Consider the following 15,622-nt stretch of genomic DNA (forward strand, 5'->3'; position numbering starts at 1 on the left):
AGCCAAGGCCTGCATGTGCTAGGTAAGATCTGTGCCTCTGAGCTGCCCTCTCAGCCCCTGAATTAGTTATTCTAACACCATTTGTTGACTTTCCTTTATCTGGAATCATGCTGATAAACTTGCTAAAGTCAGTGTATGAATGGCTTTGCTGCCTGAAACTGTATTCACGGTAGTCACTGCCCCTCTTTAGGACGGTGTAACGTATCTTAAATACTAGTCTTTAAATTTTTTCTTTTTTTGGCCTTTTGGAGACAGGGTTTCCCTGTAGCTCCAGCTGTCCTCACTATGTAGACCAGGCTGGCCTTGAACTCACAGAGATCTGCCTGCCTCTGTCTCCCAAGTGCTGGGATTAAAGGCGTGTGCCACCACGCCTGGCCACTGACCTTTAAAAAAATTTTTTTTCTTCATTATATTTTTGCAGTGCTAGGAATCCTCACACGTGCTAGACAAGTGCTCTGCCACTGAGATATATCCACAGCCCTTGGTTTTTCTTGTACTTTAGGTCCCTGTGCTTTTCAGTTTTATCAGTCAAGCTGATACAACCTAGAGTCATTAGGAAGGGAAGATCAGTTTAGGGATTTCCTCCATGAGATTGGCCTGCAAGCATGTCTGTGGGGGATTATCCTGATTGTTAATTGATAAATCTTCCTTTAATCAGTGGGTGGCACCATCCCAGGGCTGGGCTGGGAATCATGTTAGAGTAAGTAAGCAAGCAAGGATCCACCTGTTTATTCTTTCTGCTCTAGACTGTGGATGTGACACTTCAGGTTCTTGCCTTGACTTCCCCACAGTAATGGGCTGTAAGCAAGTAAGCCCCCTTTTCCTCTAAGCTGCTTTGTGTTGGGTACTTCATCTCAACAACAGAAATGAAACCTGAACAGCCCCGTAAACTATAATCAGCCTGTCAGTTCTATGATGAAACCTGCTGGGGTTTTGAATGGAACTGTATTAAATCTCGATGAAATTGGGGAGAATCATTATCTTAAGGCTTTCAATTCATGAATACTGTGTTTTCTTCATATACTTGCTTTTTTTGGAAAATTTTCTTAGCAGTGTTTTGTGGTTCTAGTGCATCGATCTGTATATGTGTTAATTTTTGTTAAAGCATTATTGAGATAGAATTCACCATATTGTTTATTAATCTAAAGTGTACAATCCAGTGGGGTTTAGTATTTTTTTTACAAAGTAGTACAACCATCACCACTATCTCTGCAGCATTTTGGTCACCCTTCAGAAACCTTATGCCCTGTCGCAGTTGTTTCCCATCCCCCAGTCATCAGCCCCAGCCAACTGCTAATTTACTTTCTGCCTTTCCTGTTCACTTCACGTAAGGAGAATAATTTACCGTGTGATCTTTTCCACTGGCTTCCTTGGCTTAGTACAGTGTTTTCGAGATTCATCCCATGTTGTCGGTTGTCGTATGAATCAGTATTTCAGTTCTTCATATGGCCAGATTTTCTACTGTACCCATGTGTTGAATTGTATTTACCCGTCATCTGTTGATAGACATTTGAGTTACTTCTGGGCTTGGGTTATCTTTTTTGCTTTTTGTTTTTTGGAGGGGGTTCTTCTCCTGATAGTAGTGCTATGAGCACTCACAAGCTTTGGGGTGGAATATGTTACGTCATTCATGGCTATACACCTAGGAGTGAAATTACTGGGTGTTCTAGTTGCCTTCTATTGCTGTGAGAAAACACTCTGACTGAAAACAACTTGGGGAGGAAAAGGTTTATTACATCTTACACTTCCAAGTGACAGTTCATCTTTGAGAGAAGTCAAGTGGGAACTCAGGGTAGAGATCTGGAGACAGGAACAAAGCACAGACCATGAGGAACACTGCTTACTGGTTTGCTCCTCCTGCCTGTGCACAGCCTGCTTTCTTACACAACCCAGGGTCACCCTCCCATGGCTGCCACTGTGCACTGGGCCCTCCCAAATCAATCAGCAATAGGCATGACCATAGGCAATTCCAATGGAGGAAATTCTCCAATTGAGGGTCCCTTTTCCCTGGTATTTCTAGTCGGTATCAAGTTGACAAAAACTAACCAGCACACTGGGTCATCTGGTAATTCATTTTGAAGAACTGACCAAACTGTTTTCTGTTCTGTTCTTACCAACCATCTTCTATGAGTGTGTGTGTGTATGTGTGTGTGTGTGTGTGTGTGTGTGTGTGTGTGTGTGAGCGTTGACATACACATGCACTTAGGTTTCCTTATCCATAAAATCAGAATGATAATGTCTACCTCTGCAATGTTAGGAAGATTAAATGAATTCTTCAGTGCTTAGCACAGCATTGCATTTAATTGTAGAATACTCTACATGCCTAGACTTGAATCCTACCCTTGTTGGATCAGTCCCTGAGTAGGCCTATACTGTTATACTGGACTGGAGAGAAGGCTTAGTGGTTAAGAGCATTTGCTGCTCTTGCAGAGGACCTGAGTTAAGTTCCCAGCACCTACATGGGACAGTTCACAACTCCCTGTAACTCTAGCTCTAGGGAATCCAGCATTATCTTCTGGACTCTACAGGTACCTGTACATGCATACACACACACACACACACACACACACACACACACACACACACTTTTTAAAAATATTAAAAAAGAATAAGTAAACCTTTGTCCCAAACTCTTAAAACATAAGATGTCAGTGTATGTCAATTATTTTTGGCTATGTATGTGGGGGGGTGATGGGGACAAAAAGAGTGAGTGCTGGAAGAAAAGGCTAGCTTTCAAAAAGCTTGAGTCTGTTCTGTAAGCAGCTCCATATACTGCTAAGGACTTGAGATTTTATTCTTAAGACAAAGGTTTTGAAGAGACTCATAACCATGGCAGCCAGAAAACAGAAAGCTTGTGACAGCTCTGTAGGCAGGTTTTAGGAATGACTGATAGAGCAACAGCAAAAGGAACAGGGAACGGGAAGAAGTGACTGCAAGATACTAATGCTATCTGAGATGCTGGTGAGAGTGTGGGTGCCTTAGAAAGGAGGGCATGAGCTTAGGAAAATTTCTAGGCCAAATTGAGAGGAAGAGCTAGAGACATGTGAGACATCTAGACCTGTGGACAGAGAGAGAAAGGAAGGAGCGGAAGCAAAGGAGGGAAAAGGGGAAGTTCAAAGTGCATTTTTGTCTGTTTTACTGTAATATATAGCAAACCTTATACAAATATTTTATTTTTTTATTTTATGTATATGAATGTTTTGCCTGAACGTTTATAAGTGCACTACATGTGTGCACTGCCCACAGAAGCCAGAAGAGGGTGTTGGATCCCCTGGAACTTGAGTTATGGATGGTTGTTGACTGCCATGTGGATGTTGGGAATCAAACCTGGGTCTAACAAGTGTTCTTTTTTTTGTTTTTTTGAGACAGGGTCTCCCTGTAGCCCCAGCTGTCCTGGAACTCACTATGTAGACCAGGCTGGCCTTGAACTCACAGAGATCCACCTGCCTCTGCCTCCCGAGTGCTGGGAGTGTGCCACCAGGCCCGGCTCACAAGTGTTCTTAACTGCTGGCAGAACAAGTGTTCTTAACCACTGAACCATCTCTCCAACCTCCATAGCAAACATTTCACAATTTATTACTGGATACTTTTTGAGGGGAAGGGAGTTGTGGAAGGGTCTTGTTTCATAGGCCCGGCTCGCCTGGTACACGCTGTGTAGCTAACACTGGCCTAAACTCATGACAGTCTTCCTGCCCCAGCTTCCCAAGTGCAAGGATTACAGGCATGCACCACCACACCTGGCTCTGGATGCTTCTATAGTGGAATTCCATGACCCAAGCAGGTGCATTTAGAAGTGTCTTTGGCTTACTTTAAAGAAGGTGGTAAATTGTGCTTGAAGAAGTTGAAGAAAAAGATATTTGTTTTGTTGTTTGTATGTTGTGTTTATTTGTTTATTTATTTATTTATTTATTTATTGGTCTTTTTGAAACAGGGTCTCCTTGTAGCTCCAGGTGTCCTAGAACTCACTATGTAGACCAGGCTGGCCTTGAACTCACAGAGATCTACCTGCCTGTGCCTCCTGAGTGCTGGGACTAAAGGCATGCGCACCACGCCCGGCCTGTTTGTTTGTTTTTAATACAGAAAGAAAGTCATGTAGCCCAGGCTGGCCTGGAACTTGCTCTGTAGCCAAGGATGACCTTGAACTTCTGATTCTTCTGTCCCCACGTCCTAAATGCTGGAATTACAGGTGTGCACCATCATGCCTGACTTTCGAAAGTTTTGGGTGATTGTATTTTTAAAAGTCCATAACTTTTTCTTCCCTGGAGTCAGCATATTCTTAAGGTTCAGATTAAGGACTGGAGAATAGGTCAGTCTACCCTCCAACTCAGGATCCACCTACCTCAGCTTTCTCCTAGTGCTGGGATTATAGGCATAGACCACCAAGCCTCTGTCTTTCACTTGTTTTTATGATTGATATTCCTTCTTTTTCCTTTTCTCTTCCTTTCTTATGTTTATTAACATATATTAATTGCATTATGGAATTATAATTATGCAAAATTGTATTATGGAAGCAGCCATAGACCCTATAAGAGTGTGTGACCACAGCTGAGTTTCAGAAAACTTTATGGGTAAGGAAACTAAATTCCATATAAGTTTCATGTACCACAAAATATTATTATTTTGATTCATTTTAATGATTTGAGGATGTAGAAACCATTCTTATGTCATTCAAGGGCTTTACAAACTAAGTGAGAGGCTGGATTTGACCCATGGACTATACTTTGCCAATCTCTATTCTAGACTTTATATCTTGCATCTTGAGTTTGTCATAATCTGTCTTCAAAAAATTGTCACTTCCCTTATACATAGGAACCTTACAATGACGTACTTATATTCCCTTTCTCTTTTTTTTTTTTTTTTTTTTTTTTTTTTTTTTTTTAGTCTCTGTAGCCCCAGCTGTCCTGGAATTCACTATGTAGACCAGGCTGGCCTTGAACTCAAGAAGATCTGCCTGTCTCTGTGTCCCAAGTGTTGGGACTACAGGCGTGCACCACCACGCCCGGCTAACTCCCTTTCTCATTTTTAATGTTATTGCTATTATATATTTTATGCCTGTATGTGTACAAACCTTGGAATGTTTTGTTATTACTGATTTTTCTGTTTTAAAATATATTTTAAAGAAAGTGGCAGTCACTGCCTTCATTGTGTCTTCACTGGTAGCCCATTAGGCTCCAGTGGACAGTTCCAAATCCAAGGTCACACAGTTGGCCGTGGTTAAACCTAGTGAGTCCCCAAACAAAGCAGAGAGGCATGAATGTGGAGATGGGACTTTGGGGGTGAGCAGTTGACAGGAGTGGGAGGGAGGTAAGAGGGCGGGATGGGAGTGATCAGAGTACAGTATATACAGGTATGTCATAGCCAAAGAAGAAATTTAATAAAGGTTATTAAAAAACGTTTTAGTGTATGTGTGTATGTGTGCGTGTGCGTGTGCGTGTGCGTGTGTGTACAGCCTGTGTGTAAAGGTCGGAGAACAACTTGCAGGAGTCAGTTCTCTCCGCCATGTGGGTTCCAGGGATTGAACTCAGGTCGTCAGGCTTGGCAGCACATCCTTATGCTCTGAGCCATCTCACTGGCCTGATAGATTCTAAAGAAGGGAAAGGCTTTGTGTTTACTAGTTGTTGTTGCTGCTGTTTTTGAGGCAGTCTCCCTATAGGTCCACCTGGCTTGGAACCCCCTGTGTAGACCAGGCTAGTCTTGAACTCACAGAGATCTTCATGCTGGGATTAAAGGCGTGTGCCACCATACCCAGCCAGAGATGATTTTATTCTTAAGACAGACATCTTAAGACAGATGATTTTTATTCTTAAGGTCTCGGGACCTTAATTCCAGTATAGTTTTTCCTCTACCTCTTTCCAATGAGCATCACCACTAAGGACTTCTATTTGTGTTCATTAATCAGTCACACATGTTTCCTTTGGGGGAGGGTACCAGCAGACTTAAAAGAAAAAAATGCAGCATCTGGGCTCTTGTTAATGAAGTTGTCTGTTAGGGTGAACCATATTTGAGGTCTTTTGTTTTGTTCTTACTTGATTTTTTTTCAGACCTAGAACTTGGTATGTAGATCAAACTAGTCTCAAATTTGCTCTCATCTTCCTGCCTCTGCCCCTGTGCGCTGGAATAACAGACACATGCCACCAGACCTGGCATCATTGACAACTGTTTTTTGAGGATTTTTTTTTTTTTCTGTCTTTTGGAGACAGGGACTCCCTGTAGCCCCAGGTGGACTGGAACTCACTATGTAGACCAGTGAGGCTTTGGAACTTACAGAAATTCACCTGCCTCTGCCTCCCAAGTTCTGGGATTAAAAGTGTGTGCCACTATGCCCAGCTAGTTGACAATTTTTGATTCATAAAAATAATGGGGCTTAGGGGCTGGAGAGATGGCTCAGCGGTTAAGAGCACTGACTGCTCTTGCAGAGGACCTGGGTTCGATTCCCAGCACCCACATGGCGGCTACGAACTGTTCTTAACTCCAGTTCCAGGGGAATCCGAAGCCCTCTTCTGACCTCTGCAGCATTTCACAACATGGGTGCACTCACATACATGCAGGCAATACACTCATACACATAAAATAAAAATAATAAATGAAACATTTTTTAAATTTTTTTAAAAAAATAATGGAGTTGAAATATGATTCAATGGGTAAAGCACTAGCCATGCAAATCTGAGGGCCTAGTCTAAGAATCCACATAAAACGGTGTGGTAGTATGTGTAATCCCAGCACTCCTACAGAAAAATGAGAGGCAGAGACTGGAGAATCCCTGCATGCTCGCTCTAGCTAACCTGGAGTACGTGCACAGAGGCAGGTGACAAAGAGACATTGTCTCAGGGCACACTGGGGCACACGCACAACTGAATTCCCACACAGGAACACACACACACACACACACACACACACACACACAGAGATCATGTGACTAATAATTGAAGAATAAGTAGATTCTAAGAGTACATAAGGAACCATCTATAACACTAAATTGTATATTGTGGTTCAAACATTAAATGATATAGGAGTTTGAATGAATAAAGGAATCACCCTGGCTCATGATGTTTGGGAAATCTTCATAAGTGTGTGTATAATAAGGATGGGTGGGTGGATGGATGGATGGATGGATGGATGGCTAGATACATAGATACATAAATAGACTTTTATTATGCGTATCCATGTGTGTATGTGTATCTGAGTGCAGGTGCTCACAGATGCCAGAAGAGGGTGTTGGATATCCCTGGAGCTGGAGTTACAATTGGTTATGAACTGATCTCAGGCCCTTTGCAAAAGCAGTGTGCACTCTTAACTGCTGAGTCATCTCTCCAGCCCCTCTTTATATATATATATATTGGTCTTTTTGAGACAGGGTCTCCCTGTAGCCCCAGCTGTCCTGGAACCCACTATGTAGACCAGGCTGCCCTTGAACTCACAGAGATCCGCCTGCCTCTGCCTCCAGAGTGCTGGGATTAAAGCATGTGCCCCCATGCCTGGCTTAAGAATTTTTTTTTTTTTTTTTTTTTTTTTCTTTTCCGGAGCTGAGGACCGAACCCAGGACCTTGCACTTGCTAAGCAAGCACTCTACCACTGAGCTAAATCCCCAACCCCTATTTATATTCTTTCTTTGTTATAGAAAACAGCACATGAAATTTCATATCTCAACCATTTCTTTAAACCTATCTCTCAGTCATATTAAGTTTATCTCATTGTCGTGAACAGGGATCCAGAGCTTCGTCTTACAAGCGTGAAATGGCATTCCCTTGGAAAGCCTTTCTTCCTTCTGTCCATCTCCAGAACTCTGTTCTTCTTCCCAAACCGGAACTCCCTATCCACCAAACAGTCACGCCACAGTCCCCATCTCCCCGGCCTTCAGCCACTGCATTCCACATTCAGCTCTATGAATTTAACTAATCTTGGTCATTCATATAATGGAGTCATACAATTCTATCTTCTTGGGACTGACCTACTCCGCTTAGCAGGTCACTGCTTTCAGTTGTTTTGTACCTGTAGCAAACAAACAAAAAATGGGATTGCCCAGGCTATTTCAGGTTTTAGAGGAACACCTTCATGTAGAATTTTTGACAAATTTGATTGCTGCTGCTCTTGTAAGCTGAGAGCTCACTTGTTAATATGAGGAACCTACATGATTCATCTAGGCTTCTCTTTTGCATACCCAGGGCTCATGCAGAATCCCCACCATGTGTCAACTGCGTAAAGACTGACATCGGTGAGAGGGGGAAGAATAAGGATGACGGGGCAGTTGATGGCAGTGAAAGAAAGGCTGCAGAGGCTGGTGTCCAGCCCTACCCAGAAGAGAAGAAGAAGAAACGCTCTGGATTCAGAGACAGAAAAGTATGGACAAAATTTTGCAAGTTAATCAGAACTGTATGCTGAGGTGAGGTGATGGAGTGCCGCCTCCTAGCCTGTGTTCCAGACGGGTCATGGTCACTCCTGAGTTTTTACCTCTTGCTATTTTTCGGCCTGTTTTAAGCCAAAGGTGCCATGGAATTGACATCAAAGGAAATAATGAAGTGTACCCAGGGCCGGTCTTAAGGATGAACATGTTCTTTGCTCTTGGGTTCACATAGTAAGATGATTCTTGCTTTCTGGATCTTCTTTTTGAGACAGGGTCTCCCTGTAGCCCCAGCTGGCCTGGAACTCGCTATATAGACCAGGGTGGCCTTGATCTCACAAAGATTCACCTGACTCTGCCTGGGATTAAAGTTGTGCGCCACCACACCCAGCAGCTTTCTAAATCTTCTTAATGTTTAATATTGTCATATATGCTGAGTTCTATGCTATTTCTGATTTGTCACATTAAATTGTAAAAGGAGAATAGGATTTGTTTAGAAACAATTTCTAGAAAGCCAAGTAATTGTGACAACATAAACTGAGTGACTCTTGCCCTTCATGGAGTTAACACATCTTCCTGCAATGTAGCCTTACTTCAGGGCAGTTTCTGTCCCACTGTGTGATGCCTGTGACCTTAGACATGTGAGTTCAGCAGTGATAAACACTCAGGACAAACTTCTTAGACAGCTAGCTTGTTGGGATTAAAATTCTCAGGGAGTTGCTGTCCATTGTTGAAATACAGAGGATACTGCAAGATGAGTTATTAGTGGTTGTGCATTGTTTTGTGCATCTGTAAGAAGAATTCCTTTGGGAAATTTAGAACTTTTTAGATACAGTTACAAAGGCATCTTCTCAACTTGTAAATCCATTTCTGATTGAGGTGACTTTGAACAAAGTTATCTATCACAAGCGTGTCACCAAGCGTCCTGGCTGGCTTAGCAAGGAGGTATTTACTCTTTCATTCTGAGTAAATTCAAAGAAAGCTCAGCTTTACCTTGTGCCAGCAGTTTCATTTACATACTTTCCATTTTACGGAGTCAAATGATTCAATTACCATTTATTAGCCTGCTTCCATTTCACTGTCTTCTCCTTAGCGGATGACTATACCTCATACTTCACAGAAAAACTGAAGCTGTCAGTGTAATGTATTAATTTCTGACCCTGAAGCTGGAAAGCCTATCTAATCTATGTCAGAAACAGTTCTTATTTCTTTCCCTAGTCTCAGAGGAAGAGCTGTCTCACCTCTGTTCAAGGATAATTGTCCACGTTATCCTTGAACAAAGGATTCTGTTCGTTATTCTGTAGTCACTCCCTGGCAATCCATTTCATCACTTATTCATGTCCCCAATAAAATTTTTGTTTCAGTTCCTGTCTGTTTATTCACTTAAGTAGCTTATACACACATGGTAAGAATTATTCTATCTATAATTTAAATAATCATAAACATATTTTGTTTTTTCTTTTTGAGACAGGCTCTCCCTGTAGCCCCAGCTGGCCTGGAACTCAGTATGTAGACCAGGCTGGCCTTGAACTCACAGAGATCCACCTGCCTCTGCCTCCCAAGTGTTGGGATTAAAGTTAGGCGCCACCACTCCCAGCCATAAACATATTTTTATTAATAGCAAATTTTAAATACTTTAGTTATTTTTTAAATTAATAGAAAATATCCAGTTTATAAAAGCAAAAATTACAAAGTATCTAGAATAAATTTAATAAGAGACATGAGATCTTTTAAATAAAACCAAAAATGCACTTCTCTAAAAAATAAATACAACTAGGTCTGGAGAGATGATTCAGTGGGTAAAGACACTTGCTGCTGAGCCTGACACCCTGAATTCAATCTCCATAACCCAAATGGTAAAGATGTCCTCTGACCTCCACACATGTGCTTGTGGCATGCACACTTAAAGACACATTTACACTCACATATGTGTAAAAATAAATGTTTAAAAAATAGACTATAAAACTTGGCAGAAGCATTCTGTGATAACCCACATTTTTTAAATCATAAGCTTATTAAAATCATATCTACTATTCTATATGAGTTCAAGAGTTTGATTCATTTTTCTAAAGAGGGATTCTTTTTTTTTTAAAGAGACTTTACCTCTTAAAAGCTCTTCATGTTTGTTTCATGAAGGAATTAAAACATGCTTATTCTTTTTTAAGCTTTTTAAAATATTTTTATTTATTATTTTTATTTTGTGTGTATGCGTGTATTGCCTGCATGTATTAAGTGCACCCAGGTCATGCAATGCCCATAGAGGACAGAAGAGGGTATCAGATTCCCCTAGAACTAGAGTTATAGATGGTTGTTGTCATGTGGGTGCTGGGAACCGAACCCAGGTCCTCTACAAGAGCAGCCAGTGTTCTTAACTGCTGAGCCATCTCTCCAGCCCCAAAACATGCTTATTCTTAAGCAGTTGATACTGTATTATAAAGACATTCTTCCTTCCTTGGCCAAAATCTATGTATAATTTTAATTCATGATTTTACTTTTGCTATTCAGTATCACAACATTCAGATTTTTTAAATTGTTTTTCTTTTCTTATATTTTATTATTTTTCTTTTATGTGTAGGAGTGTTTTGCCTGCATGTATGTAAGTGCACCCGTGTCACACAGTGCCTGCAAAGGCCAGAAGAGGGTGTCGAATCTCCTGGAACTGGAGTTACAGACAGTGGTTAGCCACCATGTGGATGCTGGGAATTGAACCCAGGTCCTCTGCAAGAGCAGCCATGCTCTTAGCCACTGAGCAATCTCTCCAGCCCCTCTACTCAGATTTTAATGCAAGTTGTCATTGAATTCTGGTTGTGTGGAGTTATAAATTAGCAGTCCTTTCTCAGTTGCTAAAAGCACATCTGGTAGTGGAATTAAGTCCATTGTTAAACAGCTGCTGCCAATGACCTGAAAGTGAATTTAGCCATGACTGACAGTTACAGTAATTGCTATGTTGATATGACAAATTTAAAATACCAATAATTTAAAAAATATTAGCTGCTTTATACACATGGAATGTGTATGAGCGCTTAGGTTTTATTGCATTGACACAGCATGCTTGCCTAGAGCACATGAAATCCAGGGTTTGATCCCTGGCACTTTATAAACTGGGTGTGGTGGTGCATACCTGGAACCCCAGTGTTCCAGGAGACTGAGGCAGCAGAATCAGAAGTTCAAGATCCTCCTAGTCTCCAGAGCGAGTTTAAAGCCAGCCTGAAATACATGAGACCCCATCACAAAAAATGAGAATAGATAAAATACAATTCAGATATGAGAGACATATTTTTACTAAAATAGTGTGTAATTGGTATAGTGTTTTGTGTACTCCATTCTTAGAGGTTTGTGTGTCCAATATGAGGGTAAATGTTCGCCAGCTTCTTTCCATATGCCACATGTAGAGATTTGTTGGGAGTTCACCTAATTTTAGTCTAAAGTACAGACCTTGAGCTTCCATGATACACAGTTTTCTTTTTCTTTTCTATTATTTATTGTTTTCTTATTTTATGTGTATTTATGTATTTATGTGCGAGTATATTGCCTGCTTGTGTGTAAGGGCACCTGTGTTGTGCAGTGCCTGTGGAGATCAGAAGAAGGCATGGGATCCCCTGGATCTGGAGTATCAATGGTTGTTAGCTGCCATGTGGGTGCTGGGAATTGAACCCAGGTCCTGTGCAAGAGCAGACGGTGCTCTTAACCACTGACCCATCTCTCCAGCCCCTGCAGTTTTATTTTTCATGGCATCATTTAATGTATTTTGTCTTACAAGGCCTGCTACCTCTCAAACCTGAGAAATCTCAAATCTGTTTTCTTTTAGAATTCAGGAAATTGTACAGAAGAAAGAACGTAAGGTGAATCTCTTTTTAAAAGTTGGTATTTAAAGGGCTGGAGAGATGGCTCAGCCGTTAAGAACACTGACTGCTCTTGCAGAGGACCTGGGTTCAACTCCCAGCACCCACATGGCAGCTACAGACCGTCCTTAACTCCAGTTCCAGGGGAATCCAAAGCCCTCTTCTGACCTCTGTGGCATTGCATGACATGGGTGCACTCACATACATGCAGGCAATACATTCATACACATAAAATAAAAATAATAAAAAAAAATTTTTTAAGTTGATAGTTAAGAGCCTGTAGGCTACAATTTATGGCATTTTACCCTGTTACTGAGACCTTTTGAATTCTCTTAATGACAGTTTTTAAATCTTGCTAGCTTTCAGTTATGGAAGAAATGAGAGAATTCTTTTTTTTAAAAAGTTCTAGGAGAGATGGCTCAGTGGTTAGGAGTATTGGCTGCTCTTGCAGAAGACCCAGGTTTGATTCCCAGTACCCATGTGGCAGCTAACAGCCATCTGTAACTCCAGTTCCAGGGGACCCAATGCCCTCTTCTGGCCTTTGTGCGCATTGTACAACATGGCTGAACTTACATACATGCAGGGAATGCACTCCTACAAATGAAATAAAAGTAAATACATAAAATAAGTTCTAAACAAGTTTCATGAACCTTATATCTTGCAAGAAAGAAACTGAAGATTTTTGAAATTGAGCTTATGTGTTGCATTAAAAATCCAATAGCAGGGCCAGACGTGGTGGCTCACGCCTTTAATCCCAGTACTGGGAAGTCAGAGGCAGGCGGATCTCTCTGAGTTCAAGGCCAGCCTGGTCTACATAGTGAGTTCCAGGCCAGCTGGGCCTACAGGGAGACCCTGTCTCAAAAAAACCAAAAAAAAAAAAAAAATCCAATAACAGAAAAAGAGAGATAATGAAATTTTCCCCCAAATAAGGCGAAAAGTATAGGGGAATTGATGAACATGGATGCTGGAGGGGAGCAACCTGAATGTTCTAGCACTCTCTAATTTCTAATTCTAGGTGATGGAATACGAAAATAGGATTCGAGCCTACTCCACACCAGACAAAATCTTCAGATATTTTGCCACTTTGAAAGTCATCAACGAACCTGGTGAAACAGAAGTGTTTATGACTCCACAAGATTTTGTGCGATCCATAACGCCCAATGAAAAACAACCAGAACGTAAGGAGCTAGCGGGAAAATAAGACTGTGGTGCTCATTTGATATAGGGTACTTTGCTCTATGTGCTTGTTAAATGTTATAGATCCATGCAGAAATTAAATCCACCTTGTTAACTGTTGAATGCCCGGCATGGTGCTCAGTTCTACAGCCCACTGTGGCCGAGAGTAGGAGTTGAGAAGGTAGTGTTCCCTGGCTGAGGGTCAGTGCCTGTACTGAGAATGTCCCAGAAAGCAATGCTGTATTCCTGTGACTGCTATCGAGGTTTTTATTGTTGTTGTTTTTCCTGAAGGACATAAGACAGAAATAGATAATTTCAATGATGTGGAATTTGTAAAAGAATATTTGTATAGAAGTCCTGTGGAAGTAGAAACAGGAGGCACGTAGCTCTTTAAGTATGAAAGGTCAGAGAGGGCTTTCTAGAAAATTGTCCAAGGTTATATAATAAAAAACAAAAAATAGTGGAAGGGGGCTGGAGAGATGGTTCAGTGGTTAAGAGCACCGACTGCTCTTGCAGAGGACCTGGGTTCAATTCCCAGCATCCCCATGGCAGATATTTAACTTTGTAGTGCTTCGTTGTTTACCTATTTTTATAATGCTGGGAACTGAATACAAGGCTTTCAGCATGTCATGTAAGCACTCTACCGCTGAGCTACATATCCAGCCCCATTTTTTTTAATTACTGAAAGACATTTTTAACATAAACATAGTTACTGAATGTGTAAGTATCTTTGGTTTTCATAAAATGCTAGAATAATGAATACTTTTCTTTAAGATGATAATCATGAGGGAAAATTCCAGTTCATTAAAATGAAATTCAGTGGAAAATTGGCTTTATTTTCATTTTCTCATTAGCAAGAATTCCCATAAATACTGATACAGCAAAGTAAAGTATATGTTATTTCTATGTGAGCTGAAATAAAGAAGAGTGGGTGGACTTTTTTTTTCTTGGTTTTTTTTGAGACAGGGTCTCCCTGTAGCCCCAGCTGGCCTGGAACTCACTATGGAGACCAAGCTGGCCTTGAACTCACAGAGATCCTCCTGCCTCTGCCTCCTGAGTGCTGGGATTAAAGGTGTGCACCACCACACCCAGCATGACTTTTTATAGTTTGAATCTCTGTCTTCAGGTGCTTGGTCTGTAGCCAGTAGCTCATATTTCAACTTTATTTTGTCATGACTTCACACATATTATATCCCAGAATACCCAGCAGATCTAAATTTGTGAGTTTTAGTTTTAGAACTGCTTAAAAATAATCCACGAAGCACAGGCTACATGAGCCCTCAAATTAAGCAGCTTTGAAGTGAACAGATGAATTTCAGAGTGAAAAGTTGAATAAGAATACTTCTAAATATCAAAAAATACAAAGTAGCCACAGTTAGGTGGGAAAATGAAAAAAGAACATGTGTTCCTTGAACACGTTTCACCCCCCTTCTGTGAAGTCTGTCATCACCATCCCTGGGTATAAGGATACTGACTCAGGGAGCTGCTTCAGGCTGTGGGTGTAGAGTGGTTCTCACTATTGTAGTAACCATTTCTGCACAGCCAGGCATTGAGGTAGGTAGGCAGAGGTTGGGGCGGGGGGTTTAAAAAGTTCTGTGTAGACAAATGAGTTTGGTAGAGCAACGCATGTCCTGTTGTAAACATGATCTGTTTCCACTGTATGCGACTGACTGATCCTATTTATCTTATATTTTCATCTACATGGGAGAATGAAAGCGTAAAAGAAGAGCTGGAGCGATGGCTCAGTGGCTAGGAACACTGGCTGCTCTTGCAGAGAACCAAGGTTCAGTCCCCAGCACCCACATGGGGGTTCACAGCCATCTAGATCTCCAGTTCCAAGGGATCTAATGCCCTCTTCTGGCCTTCTCAGGCACCAGGCATGCATGTGGTGCACGTACATACATGCAGGAAAAATCCTCATACACATAAAAAAAGAAACAATTTTTTTTTTAATATGAAAGAAGAATCACAGATCTTACTGTGGTTTAGTTATCCTGGACTTCGTATTATTTCTAGGTTTACCACCTTACCTAGAACACTTGTAGTTACTTGATCATAAAGTACAGTGAGTATATTTTAAATACATTTTTGTAGTAACATTTTCCTACTGTGTTCTGCATTTATTTATGTATTTACAGGGTCTCACTATGTCTACTTTTAGCTTTATTATTTTATTTTGAGCTTTTTGGGTCAGGGTTTGTTTCCTGACGAAGAGCACATTCATTCTCATTCTCTCTCTCTCTCTCTCTCTCTCTCTCTCTCTCTC

General features: G+C 41.1%; 1 protein-coding gene across 6 annotated transcripts in view; it reads left to right on the forward strand.

Annotated features, from left to right (window-relative positions):
• Positions 1 to 15,622, forward strand: part of Micu1 (mitochondrial calcium uptake 1) — a 191,340-nt gene that overhangs the window by 43,148 nt on the left and 132,570 nt on the right. For all 6 annotated transcript variants that reach the window (XM_008836624.3, XM_008836626.3, XM_008836627.3 and 3 more), the window contains exons 3-4: positions 8,163 to 8,337; positions 13,196 to 13,358. In XM_008836624.3, coding sequence (XP_008834846.1) covers positions 8,163 to 8,337; positions 13,196 to 13,358 — 338 coding nt within the window. The remainder of the gene's footprint in view (positions 1 to 8,162; positions 8,338 to 13,195; positions 13,359 to 15,622) is intronic.

The sequence above is a fragment of the Nannospalax galili genome, unplaced genomic scaffold (assembly GCF_000622305.1).
Source record: "Nannospalax galili isolate Female #2095 unplaced genomic scaffold, S.galili_v1.0 scaffold1437, whole genome shotgun sequence".
Classification (NCBI taxonomy): domain Eukaryota; kingdom Metazoa; phylum Chordata; class Mammalia; order Rodentia; family Spalacidae; genus Nannospalax; species Nannospalax galili.